Raw genomic sequence first — 26018 nt, 5'->3', positions numbered from 1 at the left:
TCGGCAGGTTCTGTGTGGTGCAACGGGCAGCAGAGTCTGGGCCAAACTTTGTTCTGGGATTGGCCGGCAAAATCCACTTTGGGGTCTTTTCTTCTTCCCTATTCCCCAGAGCAGGGCAATGGCCAGGGACTCCCCGTCATGCCCGAGAGCTCAGCGTTCACCCTGCCCGGCACCGGCACATGTAGGAGAGGGCAGTGCTCTGCCCTGAAAAAGCTCCGCGGGATGTCTGGGGACGGAAGCTGCAGATGTTCCAGGGTCCCGCTCACCCTCTCCTCCTCAAAGCTGATCAAGCCCTCGTCATCTGTCTCCAGGTCCTCGGGCTCCTCCACCACCAGGGCCCGCAGCTCGGTGGGGGCGGCGCGGGGCCGCAGCAGGCTCAGGATGTGCTCCAGCGGTGACTGGATCGAGCAGTTGGGGCTGGTCTCCTGCTGCTCCAGGTTGTCACTTTGTTTCTTGGCAAAATTCACAAACACCTGGGAGAGCAAAGGTGAAAGCGCCGGTCTCTAGATGGGGCTCAGGAGATCCCACGCCCCACCCACCAAAGGGGGGTGGTTTTCGGTCCCACCCTCCAGCCTGTGTGCACACCCTGTGGGAATGGAGTCAATCACCTGGGGGCTCTGCACTGCGACCCCCAGCTCCAGCGGAGATCAGCCCCAGCACCGGGACCTTGGGAGGCTTCCACACATGGGTGCGGCCACATGCACCCGACATGCTCGCAGACAGCAGTGCAGCTGTGGTCTGGGGCCACGGAAGGGCCCACCAGGGTGAAAGGCCCAATGGAGGCTGGTGCTGGACAATGAACTGGCTGTAGCTAGCGCATTCCCGCACTTACAATGGGTGGCCCCAGAGCAGGCTGCAACTGTGCTGCAGTAACAGCCCTTCCCAAGAACCCCTGTCCAGGCGGGGCATGTGCCGGCCCCGCCCGGGCTGCCCCTTGCCCCCGGGACTAACATTATCAAGTGTGGTCTGGCTGACGGAGTAATCCTCGATGCCCAGCACGTCCACCACCTGCTCCATCTTGCCGAAGACCTGGGCCAGCGAGATCTGCTCAGACTTGAGCTGGTACTGCACCTTGGTGTGGTGTCGCTCCTGTGGGAGTGGGACAGGCGTCAGGCTCGCCCCCAAGGGGGCAGGACGAGGCTCTGGCCAGCTTCTCCGCCTGCCCCTTGTCCCTGCCCCCGCTCCAGTCCCACTGTGAAGCGAGAGCCGGGGTCCCCCATGTGAGGCCCAGCACTGCCCCACGGCTCCTGCCAGTGGCAAGAGACACTCCCAGTGTTTAGAGGGCTGAGGGGGGAACCCAGTCAAATGCTTGGAAGCCCCAATGACCCCATCCTGCTGTATTTACCCCAGGACTTGGCAGGCAGGCACCAAGGGGCAGCTCCTGGGCCTCCCTGGCCAGTCCATCTCTTCCTCTTGGACTCGGCCACGCGTTTCGTGGTGACCCACTGGCCGTGGGTCTGATTGCGGGGCAGGAGTCCTTGGGGAGGGTAAAGGTGTGACTGCCTGCTCACTGGGGGAGCAGCTGGGGATGTTTGTTGTCAGCCCAGGGTGGTGTAAAGGAGTAACTCTACCCTGCCCCCCTTTGCGCTGGGACAGTTTGGGCTCAGGGACAGTGGGGGTGGGGGGCGGTCTGCTGCATCCCATCTCTGACCCCTCCATAAAGGTGCAACACTTGTGGTGAAAGCACGAGACCCCTGGCTAGTCTTGTCTGCCACCAGGCATACTGTGTGACCACTTCCGCCATGCCAGGCCTCAGCTTTCCACCCGGACAATGAGGATAATGCTGCCAGATGACCCCCTGGGGGCTGAATTCATTGAAGTGCTGTGGGATCCAGCCATGGAGGGAGGGGAAGGGTCATTATGGTGATACCCTGGCCCTAATGCTGCCCCTACTGCTGAGCACCGAGGCTCCCGGCTGGCTTCATTGCACACGCTGCGAGGCCAGAGATGACCCTGGTAGGTAACACCCAGCCCCCACCCTTCACGCCTGCAGAGGGAGGGAGAGGGGAATCCGTACAGGAAGCCAGAGGACTGCTGGGGCTCCAGGCAGGCTGTCTCCTGGGCCCTGATCCGGGGAGGGAGCACTGCGGGGGCGGCCTTACCTTGAGGATGGCCTCGGGGAAGTTCCTGTTGAAGAACCGCACCACCTCCTTGACGCTGAGGCTGGACTTGGTCCGCACTGTGATCATGTAGCCATCTCCAAACCTGGGCAGGGCCGAAGACGCCATGTGAATCCACATCCCCCGAGAGGCCCAGCTGCAGCCCAAACCCCCGCCCCACACAACAGGGCACAAATCAGTGCCAGGGAGGAGCATTTGCCCCGAGGAAGTTATCCCTGCAACTCCTTGACTGGCAAGCTCTAGCCAGTATGTCAACCAGCCTGGCCTTCCTCTCTGGGAGCCAACCATGCTGTCCCTACGTCAATGCAGGCTTGGGAGCAAGGACCAGGGAGCTGTGTGTGGCAGCAAGTTGGCAGATTGTCACCCCTGGGCCGTGTGGGACCAACAGGGCAGAATTCCAGCCTCTGGCTGCGCTGCTCAGCCCACATCCCCATGTCTTTGCTCCCCGCAGCTGCACTCACGTGCCTGTCACCCATAAGGAGAGGGGGAGCCTTCCTCACCCCGGGGACAGGCACAGAGCGTGCCAGCCAGGGAGCTGCTGGTATGGATGAGGCCAGAAATCCTGAGGCTACAGAAATGTTCTCCGTAACCTCTGAGGACAGGACAAGAAGCAAGGGGCTTAAATTGCAGCAAGGGCGGTTTAGGTTGGACATTAGGAAAAACTTCCTAACAGTCAGGGTGGTTAAGCACTGGAATAAATTGTCAAGGGAGGTTGTAAAATCTCTGTCATTGGAGGTGTTTAAGAGCAGGTTAGACAAATACCTGTCAGGGATGGACTAGTTATTGCATAGTCCTGCCATGAGTGCAGGGGACCGGACTAGATGACCTCTCGAGGTCCCTTCCAGTCCTACGATTCTATGATTTATAATTTACAGTGACACTGACGATGGACGCTGTGTCATGACTACCCCACCCTGATACCATGGCAGCATTTCCCAGCCTCCTCTCCGGGGTGGGGGGGAAGGGGCTCTGCCCAGGGCATGGGGGCCAGGCAGGTACTCTCCTCGCAGGCCTCTCTGCAGATGGATGGGGCTGTCCCCAGGGGCCTGGGTGCCGTTCGGGTGCTCTCCTCACAGGCCCCTCTCTCGCCGGGGCAGGAATCTCTTACCTGTTTTTCAGGTGCTGGATGCTGCCGAGACACTTGAGCCGCCCGTTCACCATGATGGCCAGCCGGGTGCAGAGCGCCTCGCACTCCTCCATGCTGTGGGAGATGAGGCTGGAGATGAGCAGGGGCAGCCCGGCCTGGTTGTGCAGGGCGCAGGTTCCTGCTTTTTGGGTTCACGTGTCCCAGGGGCTGAGCCACTTGTATGGCCTGCACAAGAGTCAGGCTGTGCTAGCCAGAGGGTGCCCATGGGGTGCTGCGTGGCAGGGCCCTGGGGTGCTATCGGTCCAGAAGGGGACACCTCAGATGTGAATGGGACCTGGGCTCTTTTGGGGCCCTGATGGCTTCCCTGCCATGGTAGCTGTGCTGCAGGGCTGTGGGTGTAGGGAACAGTGTCTTCTTCTTGGGCACTGTTGCCCCTTCTCTTCCCCTACTGCATGCATCCAGCTAGGCCGGGCTGCCCTGCTCCATGGAGAGCTCTCCCGTGCTGGTTCCCACGTGCCAGGGTGGGGTGGGTAGACAGGAGGGAGCTGTCACATCTCAGGCCGGCTGCCCGAGGCCTCACTGACCTGTGGGACGTCAGCACCACGGAGCGGCCCGTTTTGATGATGTCCAGGATGAGGTTCCACAGGAAGCGCCGGGCCTTGGGGTCCATGCCCGTCGTGGGCTCGTCCTTCCAGGGGGAAGAGAGGCTGAGGTCACCCGCCCTGGCCTCCTGCCCTGAGTGCAACCTTTCCTCCTCCCTCCCCCCTCGCACTGCCACCTCCCCTCGCCCTTTATGCATTATCCTGTTGGTCCTGCTTTGAGCAGGGGTTGGACTAGATACCTCCTGAGGCCCCTTCCAACCCTGAGAGTCTAGGATTCGATGGTCACAGGGGTCCTCAACCTTTTTCTTTCTGAGCCCCCACATGCTATAAAAACTCCACGGCCCCCCTGTGCCACCATCGCTGGTGTTCTCCATATAAAAGCCAAGGCCGGCGTTAGGGGGTAGCCAGCAGGGCAATTGCCTGGGGCCCCAGGGCTCCCCACCAAGTGACATTGCTCAGGCTTTGGCTTCAGCCCTCGGTGCCGGGGCTTCAACCCCATGTGGCAGGGCTTCGGCTTTCTCCTTGGGCCCCAGCTGGCCCTGCTTGGTGACCCCCCCGAAACCTGCTCGTGGCCCCCTAGGGAGCTCGGTCCCCTGGTTGAGAACCACTGATGCATCAGGTGTATTACGGTAGCACCCAGGAGCCCCAGTCCTGGAGCAGGATCACGCTGTCCCAGCCACTGTCTCCTTCTCCTGCTTCCATCTCAATGGCTGCCCCTCAGCCCTGCTGCACACGGCTTCTGTCTGCTCCCCATTCTGGCCTCATGATGGGTTAGGGTGTGTAGTGCAGACCCACCCTGCAGTCAGGGCACCCCCGTCCCAGCTCACACCCCAGCACTGGCCTAGCCCCAGGGGGAGCAAGGGTACAGGAGAGCTCAGAGTTCTGCTGTGAAACTGCAGAAAAACCTGAGTGTCTCTGGATTAAGTTTAGAAGTGTGAGCAACAAGAGTGATGTAGTGGTGGGAGTCTGCTATAGCCCATCGGACTAGGCGGATGAGGCTTTCTTCCAGCAACTTGCAGAAGCCACTAGATCGCATGCCCTGGTTCTCATGGGAGACTTCAATCATCCTGATATCTGCTGGGAGAGCACTACAGCCGTGCACAGACAATCCAGGAAGTTTTTGGAAAGTGAAGGGGACAATTTCCTGGTGCAACTACTGGAGGAACCAGCTGGGGCGGAGCTCTTCTTGACCTGCTGCTCACAAACCGGGTAGAATTAGTAGGGGAAGCAAAAGTGGATGGGAACCTGGGAGGCAGTGACCATGAGTTGGTTGAGTTCAGGATCCTGACACAGGGAAGAAAGGTAAGCAGCAGAATACGGACCCTGGACTTCAGGAAAGCAGACTTCGACTCCCTCAGGGAACTGATGGGTAGGATCCCCTGGGGGAATAACATGAGGGGGAAAGGAGTCCAGGAGAGCTGGCTGTATTTCAAAGAATCCCTATTGAGGTTACAGGGACAAACCATCCCGATGTGTCGAAAGAATAGTAAATATGGTAGGCGACCAGCTTGGCTTAACAGTGAAATCCTTGCTGATCTTAAACATAAAAAAGAAGCTTACAAGAAGTGGAAGGTTGGACAAATGACCAGGGAAGAGTATAAAAATATTGCTCGGGCATGTAGGAATGAAATCAGGAGGGCCAAATCGCACCTGGAGCTGCAGCTAGCAAGAGATGTTAAGAGTAACAAGAAGGGTTTCTTCAGGTATGTTGGCAACAAGAAGAAAGTCAAGGAAAGTGTGGGCCCCTTACTGAATGAGGGAGGCAACCTAGTGACAGAGGATGTGGAAAAAGGTAAACTCAATGCTTTTTTTGCCTCTGTCTTCACGAACAAGGTCAGCTCCCAGACTGCTGCGCTGGGCAACACAGCATGGGGAGTAGGTGGCCAGCCCTCTGTGGAGAAAGAAGTGGTTAGGGACTATTTAGAAAAGCTGGACGTGCACAAGTTCATGGGGCTGGATGCGTTGCATCCGAGAGTGCTAAAGGAGTTGGCGGCTGTGATTGCAGAGCCATTGGCCATTATCTTTGAAAACTCATGGCGATCGGGGGAAGTCCCGGACGACTGGAAAAAGGCTAATGTAGTGCCCATCTTTAAAAAGGGGAAGAAGGAGGATCCTGGGAACTACAGGCCAGTCAGCCTCACCTCAGTCCCTGGAAAAATCATGGAGAAGGTCCTCAAGGAATCAATTCTGAAGCACTTACACGAGAAGAAAGTGATCAGGAACAGTCAGCATGGATTCACCAAGGGAAGGTCATGCCTGACTAATCTAATCACCTTCTATGATGAGATTACTGGTTCTGTGGATGAAGGGAAAGCAGTGGATGTATTGTTTCTTGACTTTAGCAAAGCTTTTGACATGGTCTCCCACAGTATTCTTCTCAGCAAGTTAAAGAAGTATGGGCTGGATGAATGCACTATAAGGTGGGTAGAAAGTTGGCTAGATTGTCGGGCTCAACGGGTAGTGATCAATGGCTCCATGTCTAGTTGGCAGCCGGTATCAAGTGGAGTGCCCCAAGGGTCGGTCCTGGGGCCGGTTTTGTTCAATATCTTCATAAATGATCTGGAGGATGGTGTGGATTGCACTCTCAGCAAATTTGCGGATGATACTAAACTAGGAGGAGTGGTAGATACGGTGGCAGGTAGGGATAGGATACAGAGGGACCTAGACAAATTGGAGGATTGGGCCAAAAGGAATCTGATGAGGTTCAACAAGGATAAGTGCAGGGTCCTGCACTTAGGACGGAAGAATCCCATGCACCGCTACAGACTAGGGACCGAATGGCTAGGCAGCAGTTCTGCGGAAAAGGACCTAGGGGTGACAGTGGACGAGAAGCTGGATATGAGTCAGCAGTGTGCCCTTGTTGCCAAGAAGGCCAATGGCATTTTGGGGTGTATAAGTAGGGGCATAGCCAGCAGATCAAGGGACGTGATCGTTCCCCTCTATTCGACATTGGTGAGGCCTCATCTGGAGTACTGTGTCCAGTTTTGGGCCCCACACTACAAGAAGGATGTGGAAAAATTGGAGAGAGTCCAGCGAAGGGCAACAAAAATGATTAGGGATCTGGAACACATGACTTATGAGGAGAGGCTGAGGGAACTGGGATTGTTTAGTCTGTGGAAGAGAAGAATGAGGGGGGATTTGATAGCTGCTTTCAACTACCTGAGAGATGGTTCCAAAGAGGATGGTTCTAGACTATTCTCAGTGGTAGAAGATGACAGGACAAGGAGTAATGGTCTCAAGTTGCAGTGGGGGAGGTTTAGGTTGGATATTAGGAAAAACTTTTTCACTAGGAGGGTGGTGAAACACTGGAATGCGTTACCTAGGGAGGTGGTAGAATCTCCTTCCTTAGAAGTTTTTAAGGTCAGGCTTGACAAAGCCCTGGCTGGGATGATTTAATTGGGGATTGGTCCTGCTTTGAGCAGGGGGTTGGACTAGATGACCTCCTGAGGTCCCTTCCAACCCTGATATTCTATGATTCTATGACACGAATGGAAGAGCAGAGCCCACTCCTGGGCTCACCCAGACCCCCCGGGCACAGAGCTGAGCCGCATCTCTTCCCCCGGCCCTGGCCTGGCGCCACGCTGCTCACCAGGAAGATGAAGGCAGGGAAGCCAATCAGGGCGATGGCCGTGGACAGCTTCCTCTTGTTGCCCCCGCTGTAGGTGCTGGCCGGCTTGTCGGCGTATTTGGTGAGCTCCAGCTTCTTCATCGCCCACTTCACCACCTGGAGGGGGGCACAGCGTGAGGAGGCTGTGGTGACGGGCCCTGCTGGTGACAGCCTGCCTCCTGCAAGGGCCCAGCTACCACTGCAGTGGGCCCTGGCCATAGTGTAAACGGGGACCAAGGTGCTCTGGGCTACAGGGCAAGGAGATGCGCAGGCACAGAGCTCCCTGTCTTGTGCAGCCCAGGCCTATTGCGGGGAGATGGAACAGCTGCCCACGGGGGTTTGGGGAGTTCAAAGGGACATGCTGGATACACTATGCCCCAAATCTCAACAGTGTTAGAATCAGCTGATGTGGACCATCCTCCGCATTCCCACTGGCCCCTCCTTCCAAGCCCAAAAGCCACCCTGCAGAGAAAGTCAGAGCCATCAGTCCAGGGAGTCCCCAGCCCCTCGCACAAGGAGCAGGGGCTGGTGCTCTCCGGGCTGGCCCTGCAGCAGAGACCAGCCGAGTGGGCATTGCCCAGGCTGGACTCCCATAGAACCATACATCTGGGGTGCGCACAGGAGTCTGTGTGCACATGGGTCTGTGCGCGTCTGCCCGTAGGGGGGTGGGCGCGTTGCCAGGAAGGATGCAGGAAGCCTCCGGAGAGGTTTTTATCCCAGGACGGTGGGCAGGAGCTGATGGAGGCTTTGGTCTGCCCACAGCAGCTCGGTGGCAAGAGGGGGATAAATTGGCCTCTGGCCTGTCAAACACTCCTGTTGAATTAAGTCCTGGTACTTGGTAGCCATGACCCATGCCACTGGCAGACAGCCAGTGCTGGCATTGAGAGCCCTTCGGAAGTACCAGCAGTGCAGTGCCAGGGGCTGTGACTCCCCCGGTGTGACATGAAATGGCATTTCCAGAGCCAGTGGCACCAGAACCCCCAGCAACATCAAGACAGAGCCTCTCAGACCTGTGTCTAGGGGCTGTGGCAGCTGGGCCCTCTGTACCCAGCCCAGCATCGCCCTTCTTGGGCTGGGTGGGGGGGTGGGCAACAGGACCTGGCCCATGGCAGGGAGAGCTCCTGCTGGTTGAGTGGCAGCCCTGGCTAAGCATAGGGGTGTCACTCCAGCCCAGGGCATGATCACAGAACGAGGGGACAAGGAAATCTCTGACCTGCTCGTGCCCAGGACTGAGAAGCTGGCCCTGTGTGATGATCTCTGACTCCCCTTCCTGAGGGCAGAAGCCCGGCCCGAATGGTTTCATTCTGCAAAGCCCCAGGAGCTCCCCAAGGCCTTACCCTCTCCTCGTCCTTCCAGGGGATGCCACGTAGCCGGGTGTAGAGCTCCAGGTGCTCCTGTGCCGTGAGCTCGTCGAACAGCGCATCAAACTGCGGACAGTAGCCCAAGCTCTGCTGCACCTGGAGGAGCTCCTTCAGGATGCTACGGGGAGAGGGAGGATGGCACAATGGTTAGGGCACTAGCCCAGCGTTTGGGAGATCTGGGTTCAAGTCCCTGCTCCCACCACAGGCTTCCTGTGTGACTTTGGGCAAGTTCCTTCCTGGCTCTGTGCCTCAGTTTCCCCATCAGTAAAACACGGCTGGCTAGGGTGGTTGACATGTGAGCAGAGCAGGCTACATCTGTGATCACTTTCTAGAGCTTTGCTACTGGACTGCCTCCTGCTTTGGAAAAACCAAATCCATGGGCAGCTTGCATTCCCCCACAGCTACACCACGGGCCAAGGTCACTGAAAGTTCCAGGGGGGATGGATTTGCTCCAGTGTGAGTGGCTCCAAGGGCCCCTCCCAGGGCTGGCTGGACACTCCCCCTTGAGGCCCACCCACAGGCTGAGCTCCAGTCCCTCCCAGGAATGGGTGCACCGCCCATCACCCAGCGTAAACCTCACCTGACCGCGCCCCATCTGCGGCTACCTGTGCCCGTTGATGAAGGCTTCCCCTCCGGTGGTGCTCTCATCCCCAGTCAGCATCTTGAAGGTGGTGGTCTTCCCTGCCCCATTGACGCCCAGCAGCCCAAAGCACTCCCCGGGCCGCACGCCCACGCACAGACGGTCCACGGCCAGGATGCGCCCAATCTTGCGGGATTTGTACACCTGACCCAACAGGAACAAAGGGGCAGCTCACTGCCGTGCCTGTGGCGGGCTAGGATCTCTGGCCGTGGAGGGATCTGAACCCTGCAAGGCAAGGCGCTGGGCTCGCGACACACTGGCGCTGCCCAGGCCAAAGGCAGGCACAGGACAAATGCACCGGTCCCCCCAGCCAACAGCTGTACTCTGGACGAGCTGGAGACCTGCCCCAGGCTCCAAACCCGACCCCCACAATGGTCACATGCATGCGGGCACCATTCTCCTCTGGTTCTGGGATGTAGCGCCCCTCTCCCACCTGTGCTGGCTGGGGGATCTCCCGCCTGCCTGCCCCATGCTCACAGGGTAGGATCACACACAGAGGTTGATGTCTCTGAGCTAACACAGCCAAACCTCTTAGCTCAAGTGGCAAAGGCTCCTGGCTTCAGCCCGAGAGGGCCTGGGGTCAGTGACCCACAAAGGGGGGTGGTGCCAGGTCTATTCCCAGGGAGAGGGTGGAGAGGCCTTGTCCTGTCCCGGGCTAAAGGGGGCCATCAGCAAGGACGGAGTTGCCCCTACCTTGGTGAGATTCTCAATCTTGAGCATGTCGTTGTCGGCATCGCCGCGCAGGACCCGGTGCCGTTCGTTGGCCACGTCGATGTCATCCTCGATGGGCTTGTTGGAGACAGTCAGCCGCCTGCAGGAGCAGGAGATGGGTCAGGGGAGCTGCGCTGCGTGGCCAGATAGGCCACAAGGTCTGTCCTCCCAGCAGAGGGGACTTGGGGCCTCCACAAGGCAGCGTGGTCCAGTGAATGGAGCACAAGGCCAGGGCCCAGGAACCCCTGATTTCTAACCCAGTCTCTGTTCCAGCTTGCTAGATGACTGTATATGGTCACTGCCCTCCACCGTGCCTCGGTTTCCCCACTGTAAAATGGGGTTGGTACCCCCCACCTCACAAGGGGCTGTCTGGATTCAGAGGACTGGGGATTAATGGCCCCGCTGGCAGTTTGATCTGCAGAGGAGTGACCTGGGAACAAATCTGTCCCTCTGGACCCAGGCTGAGCCATAAACTGCTCCTAGCCTCTTCCTGGATAGGCAGGGGGTTACTAAGCAATGGTGGAATATGTGCTCTCTAGGGGCAGAGAGGCCACATGACAGGCTCCTCTCAGCCCTGCTTTGTAGACCCAGCAACTGGGGTAATATGTTCTGCTTCTGAACTGGGGGTGCTTATCTGAACCCCAGGCAGGTCCCAGAACCTGTCCCCTGCCACCGACTGGGATGAATTCGTAGCCCCGGCTCTCCGGGGGGGCGCCATCTTGTTCTGTGACTACGTCCCCTGATCCAGCCTGGCATCATGGCCGCCATGTCTGACACTCAGGGAGAACGCGAAGAACACTGCGCAGAGCCTCCCATTGCCCCCCTGACCCCACCACTCACTGTGGCTTCCGGAGGAAGTTATATTGGCACATGATGGTGATGAAGAAACCTACGAATCCTTCAATCGTCATGGCGACCAGGCCCCGGGTCACAATGTCCCACTCAAAGGGCGATTTCATTTTATCAAACTGCCCTGGGGGGGGGCAAACGAAGAATTAACAAGGGATAAGATCAGACCAAGATAAGAGCATAGGACTTACCACACTGCGCCCGGGTCAAGCACCCATCTGGTATGGCATCCTGTCCCTGACAGTGACCAGTTCTAGTGCTTCAGAGGAAGGCACGAACCCCCAGCAAATGCACTGTACTGGAGGGATGGGGATTCCTTCCTGATCAACATGTGCCCTGAAGCATGAGGATTGAGAGCACCAGTATTTTTTTCCCAAGATACCAATACAGGAGATTAACAGAGAGACAAGTCTTCTTAAACAAAGTAGCCCCGGCAAACAGAGGAGCCCTCCTAATAATGCATAAGGAAGGAAATATTCACAGACAAAATCACCAGTGACTACACTGCTGAAATTTCCTGGTAGAAGGCCATTACAAATGCCCTGTAAATGATCTCAAACAACACCTAGCTTGTCAGCTCTGAGGGCCCAATCCTGCGAAGAAGCATACACACGCTTACCTGTGCACACCGAGTGGCGCCCGTGATGTCAATGGACCCACTCGCAGGGAGTAAAGTTACACATATGGGTAAATACAGTAACTCCTCACTTAACGTCCTCCCGCTTAACATTGTTTCGAAGATACGTCGCTGCTCCATTAGGGAACATGCTCGTTTAAAGTTGTACAATGCTCCCTTATAACATCGTTTGGCTGCCTGCTCTGTCCACTGCTTGTAAGATTCTGTGGAAGAGCAGCGACTTTACAAGGGAACATTGCACAAGTTCCTCTTTTCTGCCTTCTCCCCCTCCCTCCCAGTGCTTCCCCCGCTGCCAAACAGCTGCTTGGTGGCACTTAGGACTTTCTGAGGAGGGGGAGGAGCGGGGATGCGCTGTGCTCCAGAGAAGTGGTGGAGTGGGGGTGGGAAGAGGTGGGCCTGGAGTGGAGTGGGGATAGGAAGAGGCAGGCCTGGAGCAAAGTCGGCGCCTGTTCTTCCGGGGGGAAGCCTGCGCCAGGTGCTTCCTAGCGTCCTTGCCTGCTGCGGGCTGTGCCTGTGTGGGGTAAGCCAGGGGCACCTCCCACCCACAGTACAGTACAGTACAGTACATAATGCCTTTTGTCTGCCCCCCAAAAATTTCCTTGGAACCTAACCCCCCGCAGTTACATTAAATCTTATGGGAAAATTGGATTCGTTTAACATAGTTTCACTTAAGGTTGTATTTTTCAGGAACGTAACTCCAATGTTAAGTGAGGAGTTACTGTACTTGTAGGGTCGGGGCTTTAGATCTTAAGTTCTTGGTCTGTGTATGAAGGATGCTGAGCAAAACCGGCCCCTGATACATTATAACTAAATGCTACAGTGAGAAGCCCAGATCTTAGTAGACTGTCCACAACTAAGTTCAAGGAAAACCAAGGAGCAATGAAAGCCAACATTTTCATAATGCTGCCTGATACAAATGCAGGGCTGCAGACTCTCTGTTAGGAACAGACATTTGTCCACTAGGTGGAAGATAACCAAAGGGAGAAGGAGGTTTTAATTAAACACATTACATTACTGGAGTGAACTCTGAAATGGAAACATATTTTCTTTCTAATGAAGGTGACAGTGGTTTCGCTTTCAATTTTGCTTCACTTCTGGGATGGATGGCACACAGCGTTTTGGGTGATTTGTGGTCACCAGCGCTAGATCTAGACAGAACAATGCCTTTCCATCCAGACATCCTTCACCAGTAAAGTCGTCTTGCAACTTTACAATATCAACTACATGGAAAATGCGAATTATAAGTCCTTGGTTTTTTAAAGGATTTCTCGGTACTTTCTGGAGCAGATTCTAAGATGCCAGCAGCTCTGGAATTAAATATGAAAGCAGTTTGGAAAGTGGAAAGAGGTTTCCAGGGCCAAGTTAAAGGGACCCCAGTCAGATAGTGAGCTCCTTGGGGCAGGGACTGATTTTAGTTCTATGTCTGTACAGCGCCTTGCACAACGTGGTCCTGGTCCTTGCACATGGCTCCTAGGTACCACAATAATACAAATAATAAATGACAGGAGGAAAAAAGTCTGTACAAATGGCTAGAGCTTCCCCCAGAGTGAATTGCAAAAAGTCCAGTGATCACTAATAATAGAAACCGCGTCTCTGATGCACTCAGTGGAACCTGGACGAAGCTTAAGTTGGGAAATTTAGGCTAGTTTATTCTGGGCTACACGATGCTAACAGTGAGCGAGATGGTCGGAACCGATGCAGCCCTTGCGATTACACTGTGGTCGTGGCTAGCAGCCCTAGCCACGCACCAGGATTGTGCTAGGTGCTGCACAAATACAGAACAATAAGATGTGTGGCAAGGTACCTCTTTTCTCTCACCAGCCTTAGCATTTCTCCCCTCTGGTGATGGTGGCCTGGGGTAATCAGTCCCACTCAGGCAGGGTTCGCCTTCCCCTTTGGTGCTCCCTTGGTTGGGTCTTCATGATAGGCCTAAGGGTAAGCCTAAGGGATGCTCCTTCCCCCACTCAAAAAAGGGAAACAGTCCCACAGACCCAAACAAATGGGTGATACCTTTCCCTGCCTCCTTGCTGGGACAGGATGTCATCCTCTTGTTTGTCCTGGGGTGTCAGTCCTTCCCCTACCTGGCACTCAGGCTTGTCTGCTTCCCCTGTGGGAAGGAACACCGCCTCTCCTCCTGGACAAGCTCCTTCCCTGCTGCAACTAGCCTGGTAACAGCTGGTGTCTCCCTCTCTCTCCTCCCTTTCTCTCACTGGAGAAGAGGTATTAAAAGATCTCAGGCAGCCCTTAATTGGATTCAGGTGTCTCTAATTAACCTGAGGTAACCCTTTCTCAGTTTGTAAGGAAAAGGGCCTTTAACAGTCTAGGGCTAACATATCTGCCTTCCACTGCCCTCTTGCAGCCGTCCGGCCTGATGTTGTCACAGATGGTACCTGCCTGTTCCCCCCCACCCCACCCCATAGACTGCATCAGCTCTCACTTCCTATCTCTACCATGCAAACCTGCCCGGCAGCCACGCTGGGTCCCAAGGACAGCCAGTGGGTAAGGTCAGTGACTTGCTGCCCCTTCCAGTGTCTGAGCAAGGGCCTTACCGATCTTGGCGTAGTATTCGTTGATGTATTCATTGTAGGCCATTTCCATCAGCCCGTGGCCCAGGTTGTAGTTGGGGAAGATGAGGAAGCAGCTCTTCAGGTAGCTGTTAACGACCTTCAGGTCCTGCCGAGATGGGAGGAGGGGGAGATGACACCCCCCCAAAACTGCCTTGTGCCCACCCTGATAGAAGTGCCCCAGAGACCAAAGGCTGCAGCATGTGGCGTGAGGATCTCCTGCATGGCCTCTCTGGCGCGGGGTCTCACCGCTGGCACGCAGTCTGCACTATGGTCCCCTTCCTCCCCCACCTGTCACAGGCTCCCTGCAATCCTGGCTGTTGGTTTGGCGGCCACGCTGGCCTGGAAAATCACAGGGGCAGGCCCACAGCAGTTCTAGCAGGGCTGAGGATGGCTGATCTAGGCAGGACAGGGAAGGCTGGCCCCACCCCTTTTTGGGGGCCCCTAGGAGCACGTACCTTGTCGTGCTCGAAGAGCTGCAGCAGAAAGGTAGCGACAGTGGCCGTGATGCCAATGAAGAGGTTGATAACGATCAGGAAGACGTATGCTGAACTGGGAACCTCAAACCAGAAGGAGGCTGGGTACATGATGGGGGTGATGGACCAGCTGGTGTCAACAGAACGCCAAGGTGAGTGCATCATACAGAGGACCGAGCCCTGGCCCTGCCCGTACCGCCTGGCCTGCCCACCCCATTCATACTAGGCCTAGTGAGCCACAGCCCCTAACTCTGGGATCCTTGGTTCATTGGCTAGAAACACAGAGGAGCTTTAGCCAATCCTCAGCCAGCTCCTTCCAGAGCAAATCCTGAGCCAGTGAAGGCTGCCCGAGACAGTCTCCAAATAAAACACGTAAGCAATCTCTCCGCCTTGCTCTAGTGACTTCCACCACGGATCTCGAAGCACTTCAGACACCAACGGAGCCTGCCTTGCATGATGGGTCGCAGACAAGGGGCACCCTTACCCAAATCATGGCCCACATTTTCAGAAGTAGCTTCCATGTGTGGGCTTCCAGCTTGAGGGGTTTGGGCTGGGGCTGAGCACTCAGAACTCAGAGCTGCAGGTGCTCACGTCCTGAGGCCTAGTCTGCACTGGGATCCCTGCCACTGGGGCAGATGGATTCTGGGGTGAGCTGCACCAGGGCAAGCCCCAATCTACACCAGTGCAGCATGCCTACACCTTGCACCAGTGGCTGAACCTCCAGTGTACACAAGGCCTCAGCACCTCCGGCTGGGCACCCTGAACATTTTGACCCAAGCAATTCGCTCAGGATCCCACACAAAGTTCTTGGCACAGCCAGTTCTCCTGACACCCAGCCCCATGCTCTAACCACACAACCATCCTTCATCCCCTCACGAAACCAGGGGGTTCTCGAGTTCGAGTCGATGGGGAACAGGAGAAGGTCCAGTCTGTGGTAGGATGGGTCAGGGAGTGGCCTCATGGGGTGGCAGCACAGAGCAGCCCAGAGGCTGACAGATGGGTCTGGCTTCAGAATTTATAATTCTACAGTGACGAAAACATCTGTCAAAACAGAAGCCCAAAAGGCAGGACCATACAGCTTCTGCATCATTAGGCATTTTGCTAGAAGGCTGCCCTGACACAGTGCTCCCAGCTCCGTTGCTGGCTATCAGAAACTCCCCATCTAGCCGTGTGTGTGAAGCTAGTGCTGGGCTGGCAGCCCCTGAGCCAGAGGCTGTCCATTTATCCACAGCACAGGGACAGCATGGGCAGCAGCAGTCCAACCTTCCCTTGTTGGGCCCTGCTGACCCCCCTCATCACTGCTCTCCTTTCCTTCCCCTCCCAGGGCACGTGTGTCCCCCGAGCAATGGCCAGCCAGGCGGACGTACCCATAGAGCAGGAAGAGTGAGAGGACGGCTGGGAAGTTGGTGGGGGACGTATACGCCGGGAGGTCGAACACAAAGAGGATGATGATGCAGCATGTGGCCGGCACCAGGTAATTCAGCTGGAAAACAGACACACCAGAAAAAAGAAAAGGAGGACTTGTGGTACCTTAGAGACTGTCACGGAGTTCCCGGGCAATGCTCTGGAACTGCTCCCTACGAAGCCAGGCAGGACTCTGGGGAAGTCTCCTTTCTGTGAGCAGCCTGTCTTCAGGACACACAGCTCACACAGCTTCCACCTTCCTGGGTCTGACCTCGGAGCATTCAGCATCCTCTGCCCCTCCGTGCACTTCCCCCAGCGAGTCTGCCCAGGTGGGGTCCTGTGGAAGCCAGAGGATCCAGCACCCCAACTCCGCAGTCAGACGTGACTCTCGGCCAGCCAGTAAAACCGAGGTTTATTAGATGACAGGAACATGGTCTAAAACAGAGCTTGTAGGTGCAGAGAACAGGACCCCTCAGCTGGGTCCATTTTGGGGGGCAGTGAGTCAGACAACCACGTCTGCACTTCACTCCATGTCCCCAGCCAGCCCCAAACTGACTCTCTCCAGCCCCTCCTCCTCTGGGCTTTGTCCCTTTCCCGGGCCAGGAGGGCACCTGATTCCTTTGTTCTCCAACCCTTTAGCTCTCACCTTGCAGGGGGGAAGGGCCCAGGCCATCAGTTGCCAGGAAACAGGGTGTTGGCCATTCCCTGTGTCCAGACCCCTGCACACACCTGCCCTCTAGGGCTCTGCAACGATCATACACCCTTATCCCACCACCTAGATACTTAAGAACTGCATAGGGGAAACTGAGGCACCCCTACAGTATTCAGAGGAAACATTAAGAACAGTCCCACTTTGTCACAGAGACTAACAAATTTATTTGAGCATAAGCTTTCGTGAGCTACAGCTCACTTCATCGGGTGCCACAAGTCCTCCTAAGGTGCCACGAGTCCTCCTGCTCTTTTTGCAGATACAGACTAACACGGCTGCTACTCTGAAACCAGACACACCAGAGAGGAGAGTGAACTGTGCTGGGGTGGAGCTAAGAGGAGACCCCCCATCCTTCTTTCAGGAGGCAGTGACTTCAGAGCCCAGGGAAGCAGGTCTGGGGTAGGAGACCCCCACTACAAAGTTTTGACGGCATAGCTATTTTGGTCAGGGGGTCAAAAAACACAACCCCCCAAACGGAGATAGCGACGCTGGCTAAACCCCCAGTGTGCACGCAGCAATGCTGATAGACAGGGCTTATGGCTGCTTAGTGCTGGGGGAGGTGGTGGTGATAGAAACATCTTCTCTCAGCATACCCTGCGTCCACACTACGGGGCTCTGCTGGTTCAGCCATATTGGCAAAGCATCTGTAGTGCAGACAAAGCCCCAGCCGATGGGCTTTGCTCCCAAACTGGTCTCACCGTGCTCAGAGCCAAACACAAAACCAACCTCTCAGGCTCTCGGCAAGTCACCCCACCCCCACCCCAATAACCTACCCGCCAAGGAAGCTATTTCTCCTGCAGGTTGGGCAGGCTGAAAGAGAGCGACGAAGAGATTGTTACGGTGACTTCTTTCCCAAAGGCCTGGAGGTGCTAGACGCTGCAGAACCGGGGCCAGATCAGCTCGCACCGAGATCACGTGCAGACTGCCCCGTCGCACCCTCAGGGCACCGTGGGAAAGGGCTGCAATGGAACTTGTCCCATAGCACGTTTAATTGAAGATGCCCAATGGTCCTGTTCTTCTTAAGGGGCCAAAATGGGCCTATTTCCCGGTGACGTTTTCACGGCGCGTTTCACGGCTTGTTCCAGCCGATCTCCACTTCCATCACACGTCTCAAAACTCCCCTTCAGAGTCGTGAAAAGGGGCCAAAGCAAGCACGGAGCACACCCAGAGCACTCCCCCACAGCCTTGCCAAGCTGCCCCCACCCCTAACTCCAGGCCTGGGTGGAAAGGCCGAAGGAGGAACTCGCTATGTTAAAGGACATGGCTCGGAATGGATCATCCTGCCCACAGGATGTGAGAAGACACAAATGCCTCACGGACGGTGCCCATTGCCCCGCCTGTGCTCCCAGTGCGCCCCACAGGCCCACAGCCGAATCCCTTCCCCACCCCCAGCCCCCTCACTATAGGCGGCCTGGTTGTGCACTCCCCAGGGCCGATGCCCTAGATGGAGCAAGGGGCCCACAGCAGAGGCGAGGGAAGCAAGGTGCCACTTGACAAGCAATCCCCATGGATAGAACAAGGTCCTGGCCAGTGCCCCAGGCGTAAATGAGGCAGCGACCCTCAGCTGATGGGTGGGAAATGCTCTGCAGACCCTTCTCCTGGGCCGTCTGCTAACTGAGGGAAGGAAGGAGAAGCTCCGGCACTGGGAGAGCTTGCATGATAAGGACCTTCCTGTGGATGGATCACCCCTCCAGGGACCACACACGCAGGGCTGGACAGAGGTCTCCCTCGTGGACATCCTGTGTATAATCAGCCTCTGCTCAGACAGCCCCCAGGCAGCCGCCCTGCCCCCAGGCTCCTTTGCCATCCAGGTCTGAGTGAGGCAGCCCAGTGGCCCTTCTCGGCTCTTACCATGTCCCACACGTAGTTGGCCAACCAGTAGATCACCGGGTCGCAGCCGCTGACAAACTGCAGGTGCTTGGCTTTGGTGGCCTTCTCAGCCACCAGGAACACCACGAAGCTGGCCGGCACGAAGGACATGGCCACGATGATGAAGATGGCGATGACCACATCCGTGCCTTGCAGGCTGCGGCAGAGGAAGAGCGGCAGAAACGGGAGTGAGAAGGAGGGAAGCAGAGGGGGACGGGGGTTAGCCCTGGTGGGAGAACTGTTCCCCAGGTTACTCCACATACCACTGCTCACCTCACAGCTGGGTATCCCTGCAAGGAAACCAGCCCAAAGGCTGCTCCGTGTGTGCACATGCGGGGGACCGTGTGTTTCGTGGGGCATGAATAAGGCTAGTTGTTAGTCATGGAAACACAGATTTTGGCCCAGATCCTCAGAAGTATTTAGACTCCAAACTTCCATGGATTTCATTGGGGATTAGGAGCCTACATCCCTTCATGGAGTGGGGGCCTGTGTGACTTTGTTTTTCAGGCTGGCCAGGATCTCTCTCCTCTCAGCCTCTTGCAAGGGGTGGCAATGGGCTGGCACAGCTCCTCTCCTCCTGGGCCCGGCAACCTTTGCCATAGAAAACCTAGTGGGGGCTCCCTCCGTTTTCATCCAACACACTCTCCCCCACCCAGCCAGGCAGGTGCACACCACCCGTGAGCCCACTGGGTACACACAGGTAATCCAGGGAGAGGCTGGCACTCGTCTTGTTCATCGGATGGTTGGTCACTGTGATGCCTGCAGCAAAACGTGACAGGAAACATAGTGAGAGCTGGTGTGTAACAACAGCCCCTTGCGCCCCCACCCCCGTGGATCAGCCCTGGAACAACCCCTCGCTCTCTCAGCACCCTGCCCCTCGGCTCAGCCCTGACATAGGCCGAGCTCTAGCCACAGCTCCCTGCTGGGGGACAGAAGGGAATTATCCAAGGATCTCAGAGCACTTTGCAAACGTTAACTGACAGGTCTCATGTCAGCCGGCAAGGCCAGCGCCATCCCCATGTCACAGGTGCACACGCTGCAGCATGGAGAGCTTAAGGGACATGCCTAAGGTCATTTAGGGTCTAATCACGACAGAGAGACCTGACTCCAATCCCCTGCTCTAACCACTAGACCACAAAGCCTCTCAAGATAGACATGGGTTTTCAAACCCAACTCCCAGTGTCGCAAGAGCAGCGAGACCAGAGTCTGTCTAGTCACTAGCCTGCCCACTAGGACATTTCCTCCTCTCTCTCTGTTAGCCCTTGGGTCGATTCTACACCAGAGCCGGAGGGGTCTGTCTCAGGGGGGTTTTTAGCTCATCTATTCTCATTATCGCTCGTCAGGTCGAAGTCCCCAACCTGGCTAGGCCAGCTCACCGTAGGCGGCGGGGTTCCCTCTGCTCTTGGGCAGGTTGGCACGCAGGATGGCGTTGTTCAGCGCGTTCAGATAGGTGGGCATACTGTGGTAACCCTTGTTGTTGTAGAAGACCTGGAAGGGCAGAGCAGAGATGCACAGTCAGCTCTGGGAGCTCCAGCAGGGTGCCCTGCTCCAGGAGGGGCTGAGGGAGGCCGGGGGAAGCGGAGGGGCTGGGGTGGTTGCCAGCATGTGAAAGCTGGCACCAGGTCCATCCTGCAAGGCCTGGCATAGGGACACAGAGTCCCTTTGTGGGCCCTCTGGGGTCACCCGCCTTCCTCCCAAAAGCTGCTCTCTCTAGTCCATGGCCCACGTGGCTGGCAATGGAGCCCACCTCCAAATAACATCAAGCTAGCGAGTGCTGCTGAGGGGCACCAGAGAGAGCTCTGATCTCTGCTCACCCCATAGCAGGGGTTGCAGCATGACAAGCTTCCGTAGGGTGATCGCTGGGGGGTACACCTGTCCTCCAGCAAACAAGCTCACTTGTGAGGGGCCCTGGAACAAGATCTGACCTTTTTCCCCTTCCCAAGAGCATGCAGGGAAGCCTGTACCTCCCTCTTGCTCTGGGACCCCTTCGGTGGGACTCTGGAAGGAGGGCGGGTCTTTGGGGGGGACGCAGCGGGATGGGGCTGACACAGGGACAGAACCTTCCCCAGCTCTCAGAGGGTCCCCCACCTGGGCTGTTCTCCTGACCGCGATCTTCCGCACCATAGGAGGGGCCTGGGCACCAAAGGACGCTGGGATGGATTTCTGGACATTGCCAACCGTGATCGCTCCATACCTAGGGTAGAAGGGGAAGCAAACAAAAGGCTGGGGCCACCTTCTTTCAGCCCAGACGACACAGAGGAAAGACGAGCCATTGGAAGAATGGGACCTGAGCCTCCCCTGAAATGCTGGGCTCCATGGGGGGAACCTGAGCGAGGGCAGGACAGTGAACCCTGGCCGGAGCCCCCAGACACCACTTCCGACCTGCGAGCTGCTCCCACCACCCGCTGTGACCCAACCCCTGAGAGCTGGCTGCTTCATCCACGAGGCCCGGCGTCACGGCCACTGCAGAGCCAGGCCAAGCTGCTCCTTGCTTGGCCAGAGGTTGCCACTGAGCGCCCAGGGGCCCTTCTCCGTCCTCCATTCCAGGGACGAGCCGAGAGCAAAATGCAGACTAGGCAGGGGGCGACTGGGGCTGGAAACCGAGGCCTGCACTGTCAGCGGCAGGGCAGTGGGACCAGCGTTACCGAGCGGGTCTGCCCAGCCTTTGGAGCAGGAGCCAACTCCAGCCAAAAGTTTCCCCTCAGTAGGTCCCTGCACAGCACAGCTGTGGCCACTGCAGGGCTCCTCCTTTCTGCAGCTCCCCGAGGGAAATCTCAGAGGACTCGGACAGCCTGGGAGGGGGGGAATGGTCACATCCTACTGCCCTGGCCCCCTGCGGGCCAGCGCTTTCCCAGCCGGGGGCTATCTCTGTGCCCCTAGTTGGCTAGCCTTGAGACAGGCTCAGCTGCAGCACATCCCAGGGACAACCCTACCAAACAGGAAAGGCAGAGCCTCTGGAGAGGGACTTTCAGAGAGTGCTGGGCACCCCCCTCCGAAGATCAGGTCCCTATCACATGTCCCAAGCTGGGCCCCACAAAGGGAAGCGCCCAGAGTCACCAGCCAGCTTTGAAAATCCTGGCTGTGATGCAGGAAAAAAAAAAAATCAACCAGTGATCATCTGATTGGACCCCAATGGGGTGGGGTCAGCTCAGCCCCTGACCCGCCCCCTCTCCTCCACCATCTCTGCCCTGTCTGTAGGGTTGCCACTTTTGGCTGGAATACCCCAGAGGTTTCATCATATGACAAACTTTAATTAAAGATTCACCTTTAATTCCTGGAGAGTCCAGGACAATCCTGGAGAACTGACAACTCTACGTGTACGGTCTAGCTCTCCCCTCAGTGCTGCGTCTTCCCTGTTCTAGGACCCGAGCTGACTAGATTAAAGCTAGCTCAGGTATGGCTACTGAAGTGGTGATCTCAGCTTCCCCTCCGGCCTGCTGCTGGGAACCTGCCTCGCCTTGGTGCCACCGGTCCTGTTCCAGTCTTAGCCCTGCCTCCCTCGGACCCCGGCTGGGACACTCCCCCCGATGTGGAGGAGCAGAAATGCCCCTCACCTGTGCAGCCGGAAGCGGTCCGACGTGTACAGCATGTACTCAGAGATGTTGCGCCCTGTGATGTCCACCAGGATGTCCCCTGTCACCACCTTCATCTGGGGCGGGTGGCCTCCCACGCCGCTGGGGCAGGAGAAGCCCGTCCCCTGCATGGAGCAGGTGCATTTGATGGGCTCATGGATGAGGCGGGGCAGGGACGGGGCCAAAGTGATGGTCTCTGAGGAGACAAGAGGAGACAGGTGACCCTCAGGAGCGCTCGTTCTGCAGAGCACCCACTCTGTGTCCAGGTGAGGGCAGGGAACCCTGCAGCACTGCCCTGCTGTGACAGCCGTGGCTGTGACTGCTTTAGGGGGAGAGGGGAAAGCACCTGGGGCAGGAGCGAATAAGGGTTTTGGCTGTATGGCAATCATAGGATGTGACTACAGCTCAAGTAGACACACTGGAGTTTGCTTTAGTCTGGCTAGGTCAGGCATCAGAGCAGCGAAGGCGTGGCAGAGGCCTGAGGAATCAACCAGGGATCTGGGCGTGCTTGTCCGGCCTGTGCTGAGAACTTCACTGCTCCAGGACCGAGCTGGCCAGATTAAAGCTAGCTCAGGTATGACTACCGGAGTGGCAATCCGTACCCTGACACACAGACACGTAGGGGGAAAGCAGACGTGTTCCTGCAGCCCCCCAGCATCGGAATTCAGACAGAGATGAACTCCCAAGTGCTCACTGGGGCTGAATCTCTGTCCTTTAAGATGCCCCTATCGTTCATCCTCTTAAAATGACTTCTGGTTGCAAATGAACCAAAGGAGTGTTTAGAGCGGGTGAGGAGAATGAATAGGAGCATATGAGAGACTGAAACAACTGGGACTGTTACCTTAGAAAGGAGATGAACAAGAGGAGACATGATACAAGCAGATCAAATAATGAATGGTCTAGAGAAGGGAAATCTGGAGCTTCTGTTATCTCTGCCTCACAACATAAGGACAAGGGGACGTTCAATAGAACTGAAAGGTCACAAATTCAAAACCAATACAAGGAAATGCTTTTTCACACAATACACATGTAGCCTGTGGAACTCACTGCCACAGGAAGTCACCAAGGCCAAGAACGTAACAAGATTCAAAAAGGAATCAGGCACTTATACGGACAGCAAGAACATCTAGAGCTCTTAGTTATGCTAACAAATACTTCAGCTGGGGTATTGAACTTCATGCTTCAGGGTTTGAGCTGATCTCTATTAGAAATGAGGAGACCTACATGGGACACAAACTATCCCACATCTGCTATAGCGGGGTTCTTACACTCTGAACAGCTGGTTCCAGCCACCTTCAGAGCCAGGATGCTGGACTAGACAGACTTTGGGTCTGACCCAGTCTGGCAATTCCCATGTTCCTAAACCCTGTGCCCAGTAAAGCTCTGCCCCTCCCTGAAGGCATTATGGGAAAGTCTCAGACAAGCCTGCCAGTGGCTTGAGCAAAATGTGCTGCTCTGTGAGCCCCTCAGCAATGCCAGAGACCCACATTCTAATCCTCCTCCGCTGCCTTGGCTGGGCAGAGTATGTGTTGCTTTGCCGGAGGTCCCGTTTCCCCCGGACTCCTGCTAGGCCAGACATTACCTTTGACGGTGGAGGGGTACATGGTGGAGTTCCAGGCATGCACCATGTCGTCATCCATGGAGACGGGATAGTCAGAAGGGGCAGGGGATGGGGGCGGTGGCACGAAATTGGAGAGCGGCAGACCCTGGGTGAAGGAATCGACGCACATGGCGTCGAAGTACTTGGCCGCCAGCATCTTGGACTCGTTGCTGTTGAGGTTCAGGGTCTGCACCAGCTGGTCCAGGGTGCTATTGAAGGCCGTCTTCAGCACACACGTGGCCCCCACCCCGGAGGGCAGGTGGAAGGTGTTGACAAGCTGCTGCGGGCTGGCATCGGGCGACAGCTTCATGCTGTGGAGAGGGACCGCGGGTAAGAAGGGCTTAGTGAGCAGGGGACGCTTCTGTGGCTCCTCTGGGTCAGTCATGCTCCCTAGGACGGGCCTGAGAAACCCTCTTGCTTGCAGGCCAGTCTCCTAAAGTGATATTCCTGGAGGGGCCGGGCCCCCACTGGCTTCAGGGGCCCTGCTCCTCACAGGGCTTGGCCGGTGCCAAGTCCTACCACTGCAGGGCCTGCCGAGCAGGGGCCGTGGAGCCTGCATTCTGGCTTGGGGGCTGAAGGGGACTGGATGGCACAGGGGAGGGACTAGAGGGCCTTTCACTGGCAGGTCACTGACTCAAATCCAGCCCAGGCCGGTAGCCACGGACAGGCCTCAACGGCCCACAGCTCGGCACATCACAGAACTGCTCTCTCTAGCTGCCACACGGCCGGCAGTCTGTACGAGGGCCCTGTGGAGGACAGTGCCCTCCCTGCTAGGGGGGCACCCTCCCGGGCAGGCACTGTGCGGTGGGTAAAGAGATGGAGGGGGGATCGCTGCCAGATTCAGAGCAATGACCCTGCACGGCAAGAAGCACCCGGCCTCCCCTGACAGATCCCGTGCGGCAGCAGCAGTCACTGCGGGGCACCGTGCGGCAGCGTGGTTGAACCCCCCTGCCCCTCCTTCCTGAGGGCCTGGGGAACAGGACGGGGGCGTAGGATGCTGCTCCCCAGGCAGCGCCAGGCCTCTCACTGGTATTCGCGCCGCTCCTCGTTGGCATAGGGGATGAAGTTGCCCTTGGGCTGGGTGTAGTTGTGATACTGGGACGGCGAGAGGATCAGAGGAGGCAGGTCACCTGGGGAGAAAAGGGGCACCCTGAGCAACCTCCCTAGGGGTGGTGGGTCCCCCATCCCCTCCCTACTCTGGGCTGGAAGGCCAGCCCAGGACCCCAGTGAAAGGCCCCGGGCACAGGGCAGGCCCAGCGACACTCCCCACGTTCCAGATTTGCCGGGTGACTTCTAGCTGGTCAGTCCCTCATCCCATTCCCCATCCACACCCAGGCAGCTGTCGGGCAGCCGGGAGCCAGAGATGCGGCACACATGCAGTGCGCATGCAGCTCTGCCAGGAGGCAGGCAGGGAGGCCAGCGTCCCAAGGGGAGCAAGAGGTGACACAGCAGCCTGGCATGGGGGGTGGGGAAAGGAGCTACCGCCCCTCCCCCAGCTGGGGCCAGTGCCTGCACTCACCGATTTCGGGCACAGAGAGCGCCACCGTCATGGCCACGCAGACGAAGAAGGCGGGCAGCAGGATCTGCGAGAAGAGGGCCTTGGTGTTGCGCTTGGCGCAGTGGAAGCGTTTGACGATCAGCCCGTGGAACTGGCGCAGCTTGAGCCAGGAGCCCTCCAGCTTAAAGCTCCCCTGTCCCACCAGGGGCGGGTCCGCAGCCTCAGCGTCAGCCTCTTGGTCTGGAGCAAGGGAGTGACGGGGAGTGGGAAGAGACACGCAGAGGGGGTCAGGCTCTCTCAGAGGCCATCAAGCTCCTTCCCCAGCCCCCACCACCTCCTCCTCAGGACTCAGCCAGGAATCAGCTTGTGCAGTCAGTGACGCAAGACATGGTTCTCCGCACAACCCCGTCACGCAGCATGGGGCTCCCCCCGGGGGACTGTGCCCAGGGAGAGGAGGTGGGATGCCAGCCCCAATACCTGCCAGGCTCCCCTCCCCAGGGCTGGGCCGAGCTCTGAAGAGCTGCAGCTACATAGTTAACGTCGGGTGCACGCGGAAATGCAGAATCCTAGATGCAGGTCTTGGCAGGTCGGTGATGGGGAGCTGGTGTCAGACACTGTTTTCTAAACTCACGTAACCCTTATGCCAGCTGCTGCCATGGCAGTTTCAGCGGGTTAATACAACTGACCCTTGTACGTAGCTGACCATATCCCC

The 26018-nt window shown here is 57.1% G+C and overlaps 1 protein-coding gene across 3 annotated transcripts in view; it reads right to left on the bottom strand.

Moving 5' to 3' along the window:
* ABCA2 (ATP binding cassette subfamily A member 2) overlaps nt 1-26018 on the bottom strand; it is a 139962-nt gene that overhangs the window by 8452 nt on the left and 105492 nt on the right. For all 3 annotated transcript variants that reach the window (XM_073313792.2, XM_073313793.2, XM_073313794.2), the window contains 21 exons: nt 25328-25546; nt 24836-24938; nt 23791-24119; nt 22191-22404; nt 20725-20830; nt 20013-20124; nt 19335-19395; nt 18619-18793; nt 16022-16137; nt 14637-14784; nt 14164-14287; nt 10969-11101; nt 10111-10228; nt 9383-9561; nt 8754-8895; nt 7399-7533; nt 3792-3895; nt 3229-3321; nt 2103-2205; nt 952-1089; nt 267-473 (listed from right to left, as the gene is read on the bottom strand). In XM_073313792.2, the coding sequence (XP_073169893.1) occupies nt 267-473; nt 952-1089; nt 2103-2205; nt 3229-3321; nt 3792-3895; nt 7399-7533; nt 8754-8895; nt 9383-9561; nt 10111-10228; nt 10969-11101; nt 14164-14287; nt 14637-14784; nt 16022-16137; nt 18619-18793; nt 19335-19395; nt 20013-20124; nt 20725-20830; nt 22191-22404; nt 23791-24119; nt 24836-24938; nt 25328-25546 (3059 nt within the window). The remainder of the gene's footprint in view (nt 1-266; nt 474-951; nt 1090-2102; nt 2206-3228; nt 3322-3791; nt 3896-7398; nt 7534-8753; nt 8896-9382; nt 9562-10110; nt 10229-10968; nt 11102-14163; nt 14288-14636; nt 14785-16021; nt 16138-18618; nt 18794-19334; nt 19396-20012; nt 20125-20724; nt 20831-22190; nt 22405-23790; nt 24120-24835; nt 24939-25327; nt 25547-26018) is intronic.

The sequence above is a fragment of the Lepidochelys kempii genome, chromosome 16, assembly GCF_965140285.1.
Source record: "Lepidochelys kempii isolate rLepKem1 chromosome 16, rLepKem1.hap1, whole genome shotgun sequence".
Lineage (NCBI taxonomy): Eukaryota > Metazoa > Chordata > Testudines > Cheloniidae > Lepidochelys > Lepidochelys kempii.
The sequence above is the reverse complement of the archived record's forward strand: the minus strand, read 5'-3'. Positions and strand labels throughout refer to the sequence as shown.